Genomic DNA, 12,716 nt, shown 5'->3' with positions numbered 1-12,716 from the left:
ACCCGAAACCCGCGGGCCCCCCGTGACGCCAGTCACCCAGCGCGGAGCCCAGGCCCGTGGCCCCAAAGTACCGGCCACCGAATCCCAGGAACCGACCTCACCCCTACAAGGTCAGGGTGCAAACAACCCGCCCGAGGGACCGTGCGAGGCACCTCAACATAAAGCCAAAGCCGCAGAAAGCGACGGCCATGTCTCCAGTCCCCGCGGGCCACACCTCAAGGGCTCACACAACGCGAAGCAAGAACGCCACAGACCGCGGGCCGCCACCCCTGCACGCCCGGGAGCGCGCGCCTTCATCTTCAAGCCTACCTCACGCAAGCACGAGGCGGCCACGCACGGCCCCGCCCTCAGCCAGAGGACCGTTAGGGACCCCCGCCCCCGAGCCCGCGCAGGCGCGCTTTCTCCGGCGGGCAGCCTCAACAGACGCTGGGAGCCGTTGCAGGGGGCGGTCCGGGAGACTTTCAGCCCCGCCCCTGGGGAGGTGTGCGCGTGCGCGTGCGTGGGCCTGCGCGTGCGTGGGCGCGCGCGGGGTAAGCTAAAGCCGGACCTGAGAATCGTGCCAGAGAGACCTGAAGGCATAGGTCCAGGAGCCGGGGGCTGCACGGGGACGACTACCCTCCCGCACTCTTTGTGGTCCTCCTGCCTTCTAGCCAGCGCGTGGGAAGTGAGCGCTCACGGCCCTAACATCGCAGATGTACCCTCCCTGGCCTCAGACGCGACCTTGCGAACGACCTGGGACAGGTGCCTCCGAAGCCCGAGGGCCCCGCGGGCGGCCACCTCCGTCCGGACTGCGCGTCTGCTGCTCTTTCCCGCCTTTCGGCGCCCTCTGCGCCCGGCTGAACCCCTGAGCCCCGCAAGGTTCCATGGAAGCACAGTTCTGGCGGAGAATTCAGACCCGGGGAACACTCGACGCGATGTGCCCTGACTCCATTCCCAGACTTTCCCCGGGGCACAGCCTGTACACAACAGGTTTCTTGGCGGAGCTGCTCAGTGACTGTGAGCGTGGTCCACACAGCTTTCCTCGCAAGGCTCGTCTTCCGCCTTGGGTCGGCACACGCCTGTTTCAGGTGACCTAGCAGGCGGCATGGCCGCAGTTTTACTCTGCCCTCCCTCCTCTTCTGGAATATCGAAGATCTTCAGTGCGCGCGAAAAAAGGATGCAACGGATTGCCCTGACTTTGTGTGACATTTTTGGAAGAAGCTTCAATCATCCCATCTCTTTCCAGTCCGTTGCCAGAGGAGGGCTGTTTCCGGGCACCGCGGACCTCGGGAGCCTCGCACGGCTCACCTCCAAGTGCACGGGAAGAAGACTCCACAGCACACAAGCCTGCTGTCTCGCCTTCTGCCAGTGTCCTCTGACTGGGTGGAGGTCATGGCGCTTCGCAGACCTGTGAGCCCTGTCCAGAGATGGCTCTCTCTCAGCAGTCACTATAGGCATGCTCAGAGACCAGCACGGGAAGGATTTCTGGTGGTGCCTTCCACGACCGGTCTTCCCAAATTGCATTTGGGCGAATTTGATTCCATCTGCTTCTGGGCTGTAGGATTTTGAAGCAGTACAGAAATGGTTGCAGAATTGAGACGAGATCCTTTTTCCACAGTGCCACTTTTGTATCAGTGGCCCCGAGAAGGCTCCTTCAGATCCTACATCTGAGCCACGAGTGAGAATCTGGTGGCAACTTGATGGAATGACAGGACAAGGGCAGGAAGCAGGAAGGAAGTGCTTTCGCCAGGTGCAGCAGTTTGCCTCGGCATCTCTCTAATGGGAAGTCGGCTGAAAATCATTTCAGGCTTCCCAAGATAAAAGCTCAAGGCCTGAGAAATGTCTCCAAGTTGTTTCCTTTTCCAGTCCCCGACACGGATCTCTGAAATTAAGTTCACTGAGATTTGCTTGAATTGCTCTCAGCTCATGTCCCCAGCTAAGATCAAGGAAGCGTGCGTGGAGCAGCTGCGGGAGAGAACAGGCAGGGGTGTGTGTGGAGGGCCACGTGAGGGCTGCATAGGGTGAAAGGCCTGGGAAGTGTCCCCTAGGGCCACACCATGCAGCTCCCTTCCTTCAGGTGGCTGGTGGGACGCTCCTGAAGTATTCCCTATAAATATTACCTAGACCTAGTCACGGGGTGTGTTGGGAGAACACTTAAAATCATGAGGAAATGCGGCAGGAATTGAGAAGTGACTTTTTTCACAACTGTAACACGGGGTGAGGGGGAGAAGAAGCCCAGGCCCTGGGCTCACGGTCCATGGCCCTTCCCCTTGAAAATGGCCCCAGGTTCCTTTTCACACAACAGTGGTCTTTGGAGTCACCTTTCCTTTGAGGAGGGTGGAGGGAGGCGAGAACTGTTTCAGCGCCTTAGCCAAAAGGAGTTCTTGTTCAGTGCCAGTTCAGAGTGGAGCCATCCTTCTAAAGCTCCCTTTCCTTCCCCAACACCCTGCTGTCGTAGGAACTCTGCCGTCATGGCGGTGGGAATGAGGCTTGTCTCCCGAGACATCTGGCTTCAGCCTCTGAAGTTCTCAGCCCTCATCACCCTTGGCCCATTTCCTAACAGTCCTCTCTTCTCACAAAGAAAACACCAATGCTCCTTCGCATCATTGTGTTCCCAATAAACTGACATTGACGTGAACCATGAAGATAAGAGACAATGAGATTTTAAAGGGGTGCTACCATGATTCCCACGTACGTGGGACCACATTCAGTGTGAGCCTGGATTCCAAAGAACGAGGGTCTACCATTTGCAAGCCCAGAGCAGGGCTTCCAGGCTCAGAGTGGCCGGCCAGCCCTTAGAGGAAGCTGGTTGTGTGAGTGGGAAATGGATAGGAGTGGATACCCCGGGAGGCTTTGTCTCAAGGGGCACATCCATTTCATGAGCAGTGATTGTAACAGCTCAAAAAACCAAGGGTATCGGGTCTTTCTATGCCCCTTCGAAGTAAGAAAGGGGAAGATCTCCTATGCCTTCTTTCTGTCCTCACCCCCACTAAGCCTAGACACTCAGTGATATATGATGGCTCTTCCAAATTCCAAATCATTCAAAGAGCCTGCGGACACTCTGTGTGTGTGTGTGTGTGTGTGTGTGTGTACACAAATGAGCTTTGCAGTGAAGCCAAGATAGCACTCTGGAGTGTTCATATCCAAGATCTTTTTCTCACAGGTAAGTGACTAATAACAACTGGATACGTTACATATTTTTGGTAGAGATGCCAGATAAAATACAGAATCCCACCTAAATGCAAAATTAGATAAAGGGGGGGAAAGATCTGCATGAAAAGTGTATCTCAAATATTGCATGGGACACAATTCTTGTAAACGCTGATTCCATGTTTATCTGCGATCCTAATTTAATTGAGTGTCCATTATTGTTATTTGCTAAAATTGGCCACCCCATTCGATGGGGCCCTTCGAATTTTAGAGGACTGTAGCACTTCTTCTGGGAATCTAGCCTCCAGAAAAGAGGAGAGGAGCCACATTATCAGGACAAGAACAATCACTGTGCATATCCACACACATTTGGGGACCTCTATCAGCCTTCAACCGGAGAGAAATATGCTTTCATTCTTCAAGAAACGAAGAGCGTACATTGACTTTTTGAGGCACAATGCATCTCTCTAAAGATCTAAAAGACACAGGTAACACTGGGTTCCTGGGAGAAAGGGGCCGGGTTGCCAGGAGTAAGAGGTGAGAGGAAGAGGTGCCCCTGCGCAGCCCCTGTTGAATGAGTCAAGAGCCAGGTAGGAAGCAGAGCGGGTGGAGGGACACAAACCGAGGTCTCTGGATACAAAATCGAGCCAAAGGAGCACCGGGTCACACCTTGGTGCGGTGAATCTGGAAAACAGTGTCTGAACTGCCTGGAAAGGCGCGCGCCCCAATTGTGCTGCCCCTGCATCGTTCGAAAGGAGCCTGGGGTTCTGGCCCACCTGCCAGAGCCTGACTCATGGAATGTCTCCCCACCCCCAGCCAGGGCAGGGGCCCTCCGCCCCTCCCCCGCCACAGAATGTCATGAAGTCCTGCATTCTCGCCCTGTTTAGATTCAAACTTTTCCGTCCTTGGCTTGGGTCCTGAGTGTCTCCTGGAGCAGCTCACCGTGTGGGGCCCGGACCTGACTTTCCTCAGTGTGGAGGCTGCCAGGCGGCGGCATCCTCTGCCTGTGGGGATGGCTTTACAAGGAGGTGAGCCTTTGGCTTGGGTTGGACGTGTCAGGGCCCAGGCCACCCCTGAAGTCCTTGGGATTCAAATGTGACGCCGGCCAGGGGCACTTCGGTGGGGTTAGGTAGAGGAAGGGAGCGCACTGGACCCCCAAGGACAGCTGGCCTGGGGGCTGAGAGGCTGGGAGTCTGCAGAAACCTGCAAGGACCTTGGGGAGGGGGCTCCTTGGAGGTGGGTCAGGCCCTGTCGGGGGAAACGCCCTATGAGTGGAGAAAGGATGGCGGCAGTCTCGCCGGTTCTCTCCGGGGGCACACGCCTCCTTGGGCAGTTTGCAGGGAGAGGTGGGAGTGTGTCATGCCGGCGGCGCAGGCCGGGGCATGGGGAGAGGCGGTCTTAGCCAGAACGTCGTTCCATGGGGCTGTGTGCAGCCGAGTGTGCAATGACATGTCCTCCCCGAGACCTGGGCCGGTGGTCACTCTGAGCCCACGTGTCCCCAGGCCACGTAGGCCTTGTCTTGGATTCAGCAGGGTCGGGGCGCCAGGAGGCCTCAAGGTAGGGCTGGGGTTCCTCAGCTGCTCTGGGTCGCTCTCCCTCTCGAGGAAACGCAGTTCCCACCTGCTTCCTCTTGTCCTGTTTTCTGGGCTGCTGACCCTGGCCCTGTGCCCGGGGTGTGTGGATGGTTCTGAGACGGCCTTACCGCAGGTTTGGGGGGAGCTTTCCTGGCAGAGATCCAGGTCAAGCGTTCTTGTCCGGTTGTGCTGGGCCGGGAAGGAGAGGGTGGGATTCCCAGGGGGTGTCGGGAGCGGGAAGGCTGGCGGGAGAGGGGCCGGAATGGTTCAGACGCTGTCTGTTCCCAGAGGCCCTGCAGGTGCCTAGGATGGACCTTGCAGAAGGTCCCCAGCTGCCAGGGAGCCTGCTGAGGCCATTTCCCACAGGTCAGGGGTCCAGCCAGGCCCACGTCTTGGGAGGCAGCCCGTGAGGCTGGAGAGTCGTGTCTGGGGGTCCGTGGGTGGTTCTCAGAGGCAGAGCGGGCCCAACCGCCTGTGCAGACAGGATGTCGGTGGGAGGGGCGGGGGCGCGAGTTCCCTGCGGGAGGCCAGAGCATGGAAATCACTCTCGGACACTGGCAAACTGCACCTTTTCCCGTGATGTCCCTCACGCGATGCCACGGGATCCACTGCTCTGCTCCCCGGGGCTAAGGGGGCCCCGGGTCCTCCCTCCCGGCTGCGGGTTCTCTGACCCCATCCGGCCCTTTCCTTCTGTCCACAGCATCTGCAGTGCTGGGACCCCATGTGGCCACGGACCCAGGAGCCTCCCTGTCTGCTTTCATGGCACGGCCCTTCCCCGCACCCACGGCCGGCGCCCCTCACCGGCCACTCTGGGGGCAGCACCCGCCGCCCCTCATGACCCCGCCATTCCCTTCTGGTGGCCCCCTGGTGCTGCCAGCTTTCTCCAGGACTCCGCTGGTGGCAGGAGAGGCTGGCCTTGGCCCCAATGGGACTGGGACCTGCAATGTCATTGTGCAGGTCCGGTCAGAACAGGGGTGCTCAGTGACCCCCCAGACTCAGACCATCGTCCTCACTCAGGCCCCCCTCAGCTGGAGTGGTCCAGGGGCCCTCTGTGGGGGTGCTGCGTGTCCCGCACCCCTCTTTGTGACAGCCTCTGCGGTGGAGACCAGCATGCCTGCCTCGGCCCATGGGGGCTCCCAGGCTGGCAAGGGAGGCTTGGCCCCAAGCCTTCCACCTCCGGCTCAGCCCCCAGTCGCGCAGCTGACCACCGTCGTGCCCCCAGTCAACGCCAGGCCACAGCCTCACGGAGCTTCCAGGAGCCGGACCACGGCCTCGCCCGAGGACTCCTGTAACCCCAAGAGTGTTTACGAGAACTTCCGGCGCTGGCAGCGCTTCAAGTCGCTGGCCCGGAGGCACCTCCCGCAGAGCCCGGACGCAGAAGCTCTCTCCTGCTTTCTCATGTGAGTGGCCTCTGCTCTCCTGCAGCCCTCACGCAAGCCCACCTTGGGGCGCGCACACAGGGCGGTGATCTAGGGCCGCTGGGAAGAAGGGCTGCGGCCGGGTCCCTGCTCTAGGAAGGCACGTTCTGGTCCAGGACACCTTTCAGTCACGCATCTCAACTGACACTGGGGTGGTGGGGGGGGGTTGTCCAGCCAACCTGTACCTTCCGGAGACATCACGGTGACATTCGCTGGGGACTCACAGGCAGAGAGGGTCCAGGTGTCAGAGGAGGGGCTGTGGTTTGGGTGCCGCGCTTTCTGTCACCCTGTCTCCTGGGAACATGGGCCTGGGGCATCTCACGGCCAGGGGACCAGCCCAGCAGAGGAGGCTTGGGACTTGCAGGGCCCGCAGAGGTCCTGTGCGGGCCCCACCCTCGCTGTCCCAGAGGATCCCTCAGAACGGGAGGGGAGGGAGCAGAGGTGGTGTAGGGGTGAGGGTGTGGGATCCTTCCTGCAGAGCTCTGACCAGGCAGGCCCGACCATGGCATCTGGGGTCCCTCCCGAACACGGGGTGATGGCACTTCCTGCAGAGGCCGGACTCATTGCTGGGCACCTTAATGTCCGCGAGTATTATTACGAGAGGCAGAGTCCAGAAGGACTGACTTGCCAGGCCACCACGTCCCTGCTCCTGTCAGTGGACAGTCAGCCTGGAGCCCAGGGCCCAGGGCTGGTGTGGTGGGAGGCGGTGACCGTGGTGGTTGAGAAGGTTGATTTGCACACCCCGGCACCCCCTGTCACCTGCCAGCACTCGGTCATGCTGGGTGGGGGACACGGGCTCCAGAGGACCCGGGGAAGGCTGGGGGTGACCGGACTGCAGCCGGCCCCTGACCCCGACGGCTTACAGCCCGGTGCTGCGGTCCCTGGCGCGCCTGAAGCCCACGATGACGCTGGAAGAGGGAGTGTGGCGGGCCGTGCAGGAGTGGCAGAGCAGAAGCAACTTTGACCGCTTGATCTACTACGAGATGGCGGGAAAGTGAGTCAGGGTCTCTGGCCCGGGGCTGCTGGGCGAGTGGGCCGGGGGCAGGGTCTGGCTGTGCTGATGCTCGCTTGTCCCAGAGGGCCGCCCTCCCCACCTCCCTGGCGGTTCCACCCTCCCTTGCTCTGGACCCACCGCTGCCTCCACCAGAAGGTCTCAGGACGGGGTTGGGGAACCTGAGGCCGCCTCGCCTGGGGTCGGACTCCCTCCGAGGGGGTTGTGGAGGCGATGGGCCGGACAGCCCGCCTGCTGCCTCCTTGGTGGCCGGGGCCACGGCCGTCCCTCCAAGGCCCTGCCTCTCCCGGTCCCTCAACCTGCTGCTGGCCTTGCTGGCTCCAGGGCCGGGCCCCGTCCTCAGTGCGGCCTGGGCCTCCTCACCCCCAGGTTCATGGAGTTTGAGATGGAGGAGGAGATGCAGATGCAGAAGTTACAGTGGGTGAAGGTGGCCCAGGGCATGCCTCCCCCAGCACCCCCGAAGCCTGAACGGCGGGGGCCCCCAGCCGCGGAAGCGGGCCCGCAGCCAGGTAAGGCCCCCGCATTCCCATGACAGCTGGTGGACCGTGGCAGTGGGGGCCGAGGGAAGGCCACTGTCCCTGTGTCGTGTCTGCTCCCACAAGGGGACATTGTCTGGCCTTTGACCAGAGCAGCCGGGGGTCTCAGCTGCCCTTTGTCAGGACGGGTATTGACCTAGTGAATTTCTTGACTCCTCTCCCCACGCCTGTCAGAGGACCCGGCACAAAGTCTGCCTGGGAAGTGGGCTGTGGGGAGACCCTTGGAGGATCGGTGGGTCCGCCCTTGCTCACGTGGCTGGCTGTGAGACGCTCCTCCTCCCCGCTCTGTCAGTCCCACGGTGCCCATAGCTTCCGGTGGCCCTGACCCAGCCCCCAGGGACATCAGCGTCCCCCAAACTCTGCCCTCCCGATGCTCTGCCGGAGCCCCTCACGCCTCCTCCCTCCTTCCCGCTCTGCCTCAGCGTGCGTTCCCAGGAAGGCGGGTTCCAGGGCCCAGCCCTCCCGCCAGCAGCCACGCAGACCCCCGCGGCGCCCGGAGAGCAAGGCGCCCAAGGAGATCCCTCCAGAGGCTGTGAGAGAGTACGTGGACATCATGGAGGGGCTGCTGGGGCCTGGCCACTCGGCCCCGGGGGGCCCGGCAGGTGAATGGGGAGAGGATGGAAAGGAGCCACAGCAGGATGAGGCCGCGACCTACCCGGACCCGGGTCTCCTGAGCTACATTGACGAGCTGTGTTCCCAGGAAGACTTCATCACCAAGGTGCGCTGGCCCGCAGCCTGGTGTCTGGAAGATTCCAGGGATTGGCACTCCAACGCCCAGATCGGGGCTGAGCTCAGGCCTTTGGCATTAAGCTCTTTCCTTGTTCCTGGGCTGTGTGTGCATGTGTGTGTGCATACTTGTGTATTTGCCTGTGTGCATGCAGGCATGTCTGTATACTTCTGTGCGTGCAGGCGTGCGTACGCACATGGACGTGTGTGTGCACACATGCCCAAGCATCGTGTTCGTGGGTACGTGTGTATTTGTACATGTGCATACCCGTGTGTGTGTGCGTAGAGGCATGTGTGTGTGTATTTGTGCCTTGTGTGGATGTCTTTGTGTATGTCTGCATGTGGTCCTGTGTGTCTGCTCACGTGTGTGTCTGCCTAGGGGTATGTCCTTTGTGTCTCCGAGAGTGCACATATGTTTTGGGGGTGTTTGTGTGTGTGTGTGTGTGTGTGTGCATGCCCAGGTTTTGTCTCTCTGTGTACACATATGTGTGAATGTCTGTGTGTCTGCACATGTGCATGCGTGTGTGTGTGCGTGTGTGTGTGTGTGAGAGAGAGAGAGAGAGAGAGAGAAGGGCCAGTGACTGTAACGTTAAAACTTCTCCCACCATCTGGAGAAGGATGGGTGAGTCTTCACTTTTCCACATTTCCTGCAGACCCTCCTGGCTCACAGGGAGCTCCCTGCCAAATATGGCCCCAGCCTCTTTCCTCTGTCCCAGGTGGAGGCAGTCATCCACCCCTGCTTCCTGGCGGAGCTGCTGTCCTCGGAACCACAGCTGGACCTCCTGGCCCTGGCCGAGAAACTGGAGCAGGAGGAAGGACTCAGCCTTGCAGAGGTGAGCCAGGGGAAGGACGGGTTCCAGGCAAGCTGGGGGATGGAGGGGACCCAGGCGATGCAGGGAAGGGAGTGGGGTCCCAGGTGAGCCCGAGGAGGGGACTCCAAAACAAAGACCCACAAAGTCCCCCCTTTGCTTCTTGCGAATCACAGCACTGGGGTGGGCACAGAGCCGAGAATGGGAAGTGGAAGATGGGGAGCCTGGGAAGGGAGGGAGGGAGGAACTCAGGGGGATGACAGCAGAGCCACAGCCTCGTGGGTCACCCTCCCTTCCTCTCCCAGTGCCACCGTCCCATCCCCCCATCTCACGGGCCTATGCTGGCCAGTCACTGTCACCTCCTTCCTCAGCTGGTGGAGAAACGACTGATGGCCTTGAATACGGAGGAGGGTGTGCAGGCACCCCCACGTCTCTGCGCAGCCCGGTCGGGCCCCACTCCTGAGCACGAGACCGGTCCCGGGAAGGGGCTGAGGGTCAGCGACAAAGCCTGCCCAGCAGACACTGACGGCCAGGACCTTCAGAGGCACGGCCGAGCACAGACACACCTGTCGGGGCCCAGAGCCTTTGCTCTCTCTCCCGGACGACAGGAGTCCCCTGCACCCAGGGCCGGACGGGTCCCCTCCCCTCCCCAGGGTCAAGGGTGCGCCTACCCTGGACTGGGCCCCAGGGATGCCCCGGTTCTCAGAGAGGCCCCTCTTGCTAGGGACACTCGAGGGCTGGCAGATGTGTCCAGTGAGGACGAGGAGGAGCTCCCCAGCCTGGCCTTCCTCCTGGCCTCTCAGCACAGCCTGCTGCCCTGGGGGCTCTCCCAGAGTCCCGCTCCTGCCTCAGTGATCCCCAGCCCTGGCGGTTGGGGGCCACGGGGGGCTCCACGGGCCCCCTCTCCTCAGAGAATAGGCCTCGGCCCGGCCACCCCCCCAGCTACTAAGTCCAGGAAGCGGGCTCTGTGGGAGGGTCCTGCCTCTGTGGCGAAGACGCCCCTGCCTGGGGCCAACCTCAGGGTGTCTGGGAGGCCGGCCTTGGCTGTGGGGCTGGTTCACCCCTCACAGCCTGCAAAGAGAAGGTGTGACTCCTTGGTCACAGGGAGGAGAAGGAAGCGTCACTGCAGCCAGTAGGGAGAAGTGGGCCTGCCCTCCAGGGCTGGCACACCCCGGGGCCCCCCAAGGAGCCTAGGGGGTCCTTCTCGTCCTGGTGCTGATCCTGGTTGTGGGAGGGAGGGAGGGAGGGAGGGAGGGAAGGGGGGTCATGACTGTGGGGGCGGGGTGGCAGCAGCCCACTGGGGCACCGTGTGTAAATGGGGAATAAAGTTAGTTTTGTGGTTAACGCTCTGGGCCACTGTCTTCGTACTGGTGTGTGGGCGGCTGCCGGGAGAGGGTTCCCCACGGGATGGAAGGGCCCGAGAGGGGCTTCCTGGGGCTCCCGTCACCATCCGGATCCCTGAACGTCCAGGGATGGGGAGCCCTCTGCACCACGACCGTTTTTGAGAATGAAGTCCGCAGACAGCCCCATCTTCCGGAGCGCCCTCTGCCTCCCCAAAGCTTCCGCCACGGGTCCGACCGGGCAGGTGGTCCTCAGCTCCTGCAGGGCTCCCTGTGCGGGGCCTGAGCAGACGGGCTCTGGGCCACGGGCTCTGGGCCTCGGGCTCGTGGTAGCAGGAGTGTCTTCTGGTCCCAGTGGGATCACCGAAATAGGAGGGCCAGTGGGGGATCCTCCCAATCCCAGTGAGGACAGACACGGGGCACGGATGAGGGCCGATGGGGACATTGGCCACGGTGTGCACGCAGGAACCACAGCTGTGGTGCAGGCGGCACGTCCCGTGGCGGGATTTCTGGACAGGGCCATCTTCTCCAACCATGCAGGGAGGTGACCCTGCTGCCCCCCACAACTGCCCTGCACCTCCCAGTCCGCCCACCTCCCCTCACTGGGAGTGCTGGTCCCTTCCAGCCCCTACCCCTGTCCCACCCAGATGCTCTGATCCCAGGAGCCAGCACTCAGGCCCTCACCCACCTCCTTCCCAGACAAGGCCTCCTCTCCAGGTTCTAGATTCTGGTGCCTTTTCCGGGTTTGGTGAGGCCCCTACAGTCTCAGCACTCCCAGATGTGCTGTTCCTGCAAGCAGGATGGGGCCAAGGCCATCCAGGTCCAAGGGACACCTGGCCCTCTGCTTCCCTCCTCCCGACCCCAGCAAAGAGTTTGGTGAAGAAAGGAACTCATGCCGGCGTCCTCATCCTGCTGCAGAGAATCCGCAGGCCACCCCACAGGGGCTCCTGCCTCTCCAGGCAGGCGGCTCTGGAGTGCTCCCCACCCTCCTGCCCCTTCCTGAAGCAGAGGTTTCCTCTTGGTCACACTCCCCAGCGGCTGCCCCTCCCTGTCCAGCTGGGCCTCACAGAGAGGAAGGGGCTCAGGGGCCCAACCAGACCCAAACAGAGGCCGCCCCCGTGCCTGTCACCCCGCCGTGTCCCTGTCCATGGTGTGCGCCCAGTGGGCGCTTGATGCTAATGACATCCGCGAAGATTTGCCTCTTTTCCTTGGAAAATAAAAGGTCTGTGCAGCAGGAAGGAAATTAAGTGGAGAAACGTTTCAGATTTTTATGGCAGCCAACCTTCCTCGCCACAGAAACACTTAGGAGAGGTGACAGCTTGCGGGGACGGTGTGGCAGGGCCAAATCAGGAGGGAGCTCCCAGGAAGTGAGCACGAATCTGCGGTGAGGACCAGGTCATCCAGGCCCCTGGGGAAGTCCCGGTGCTCACCCAGAGCAGGCCCAGCTGTGCTCTGCGCCATCCAGCGGGGCAGGTCCCGGTCAGCTCGCTGGGTCTCCAGAGAGCCTGCAGGAAGCCAGGCTCACGCTTTCCCGAGAGCACCGTGGGCTCCGGGCGGCCTGGGGACCGGGGTGGCCCTGTCAGTCAGCCTCGCGGGTTTGGCTGCAGAGCCTCCTCCTGCTCCCCTAGGACAAGATCCAGCAATGGGTCCTGGAGTTCTGGGGAATCCCTTGGATAGAGGAGCATTCCTGTCACCACTGATGACAATGCTGTGCCTTCTGAGGGCACCCGGGAAGCTCGGGCTCCCGTGGCCACCCTTCCGAGCCTGCATGTTTGTTCTTCATTCAGAGATGCGTGTGTCCCACAGGCCACGGTGCGCTGGGCGGGAAGAGGAGAGCAGCCAGCTTTGTGGGATCCTGGCCAGGGCGCCCCAGTGCCCCCACACATGGCGCTCGCCCAGCGGCTGATAATGGGCAGGCTCTGCCTGTGTCCACACCTCCATTCATCATCCACTGTCCCCGGACGCTGGTGTCATAGGAGGCTCTGGCCAAGAAGAGCTTGGGGGCTGCGTGTTCAGACAGACAGTGGGGCGAGCTGGAGCCATTCCTGCTCAAGTGTCTGCTCTGGAGAGCCTGGGCTTGGATAGTCCCCACTTGTCGGCCCCCTGGCGTATTTGTTGGTGGGACCCTCCCCCAGACAAGCTGGCAGGGGCCCCCTCCACCCAGCACATCCA

At 61.6% G+C, this 12,716-nt stretch overlaps 1 protein-coding gene across 1 annotated transcript; it reads left to right on the top strand.

Moving 5' to 3' along the window:
• Positions 1-4,113: 4,113 nt before the first annotated feature.
• Positions 4,114-11,717, top strand: LOC116873060 (NUT family member 2G-like). The gene is made up of 9 exons (XM_032866712.1): positions 4,114-4,157; positions 5,404-6,103; positions 6,987-7,115; positions 7,503-7,642; positions 8,092-8,387; positions 9,112-9,228; positions 9,576-9,698; positions 9,858-10,074; positions 11,410-11,717. Exons 1-9 carry the CDS (start codon positions 4,142-4,144, stop codon positions 11,715-11,717), a joined length of 2,046 nt encoding a protein of 681 aa, XP_032722603.1. The 5' UTR covers positions 4,114-4,141.
• The last annotated feature ends 999 nt before the right edge of the window (positions 11,718-12,716 follow it).

The sequence above is a fragment of the Lontra canadensis genome, unplaced genomic scaffold, assembly GCF_010015895.1.
Source record: "Lontra canadensis isolate GAN:19392208 unplaced genomic scaffold, GSC_riverotter_1.0 scaffold31, whole genome shotgun sequence".
In the NCBI taxonomy this organism is placed as follows: Eukaryota; Metazoa; Chordata; class Mammalia; order Carnivora; family Mustelidae; genus Lontra; species Lontra canadensis.
The sequence above is the reverse complement of the archived record's forward strand: the minus strand, read 5'-3'. Positions and strand labels throughout refer to the sequence as shown.

Coding starts and splice junctions, on each gene's coding strand:
- LOC116873060 (XM_032866712.1), top strand. Junction 7,116..7,502: donor TACTACGAGATGGCGGGAAA/GTGAGTCAGGGT, acceptor CCTCACCCCCAG/GTTCATGGAGTTTGAGATGG. Junction 7,643..8,091: donor GGAAGCGGGCCCGCAGCCAG/GTAAGGCCCCCG, acceptor GCTCTGCCTCAG/CGTGCGTTCCCAGGAAGGCG.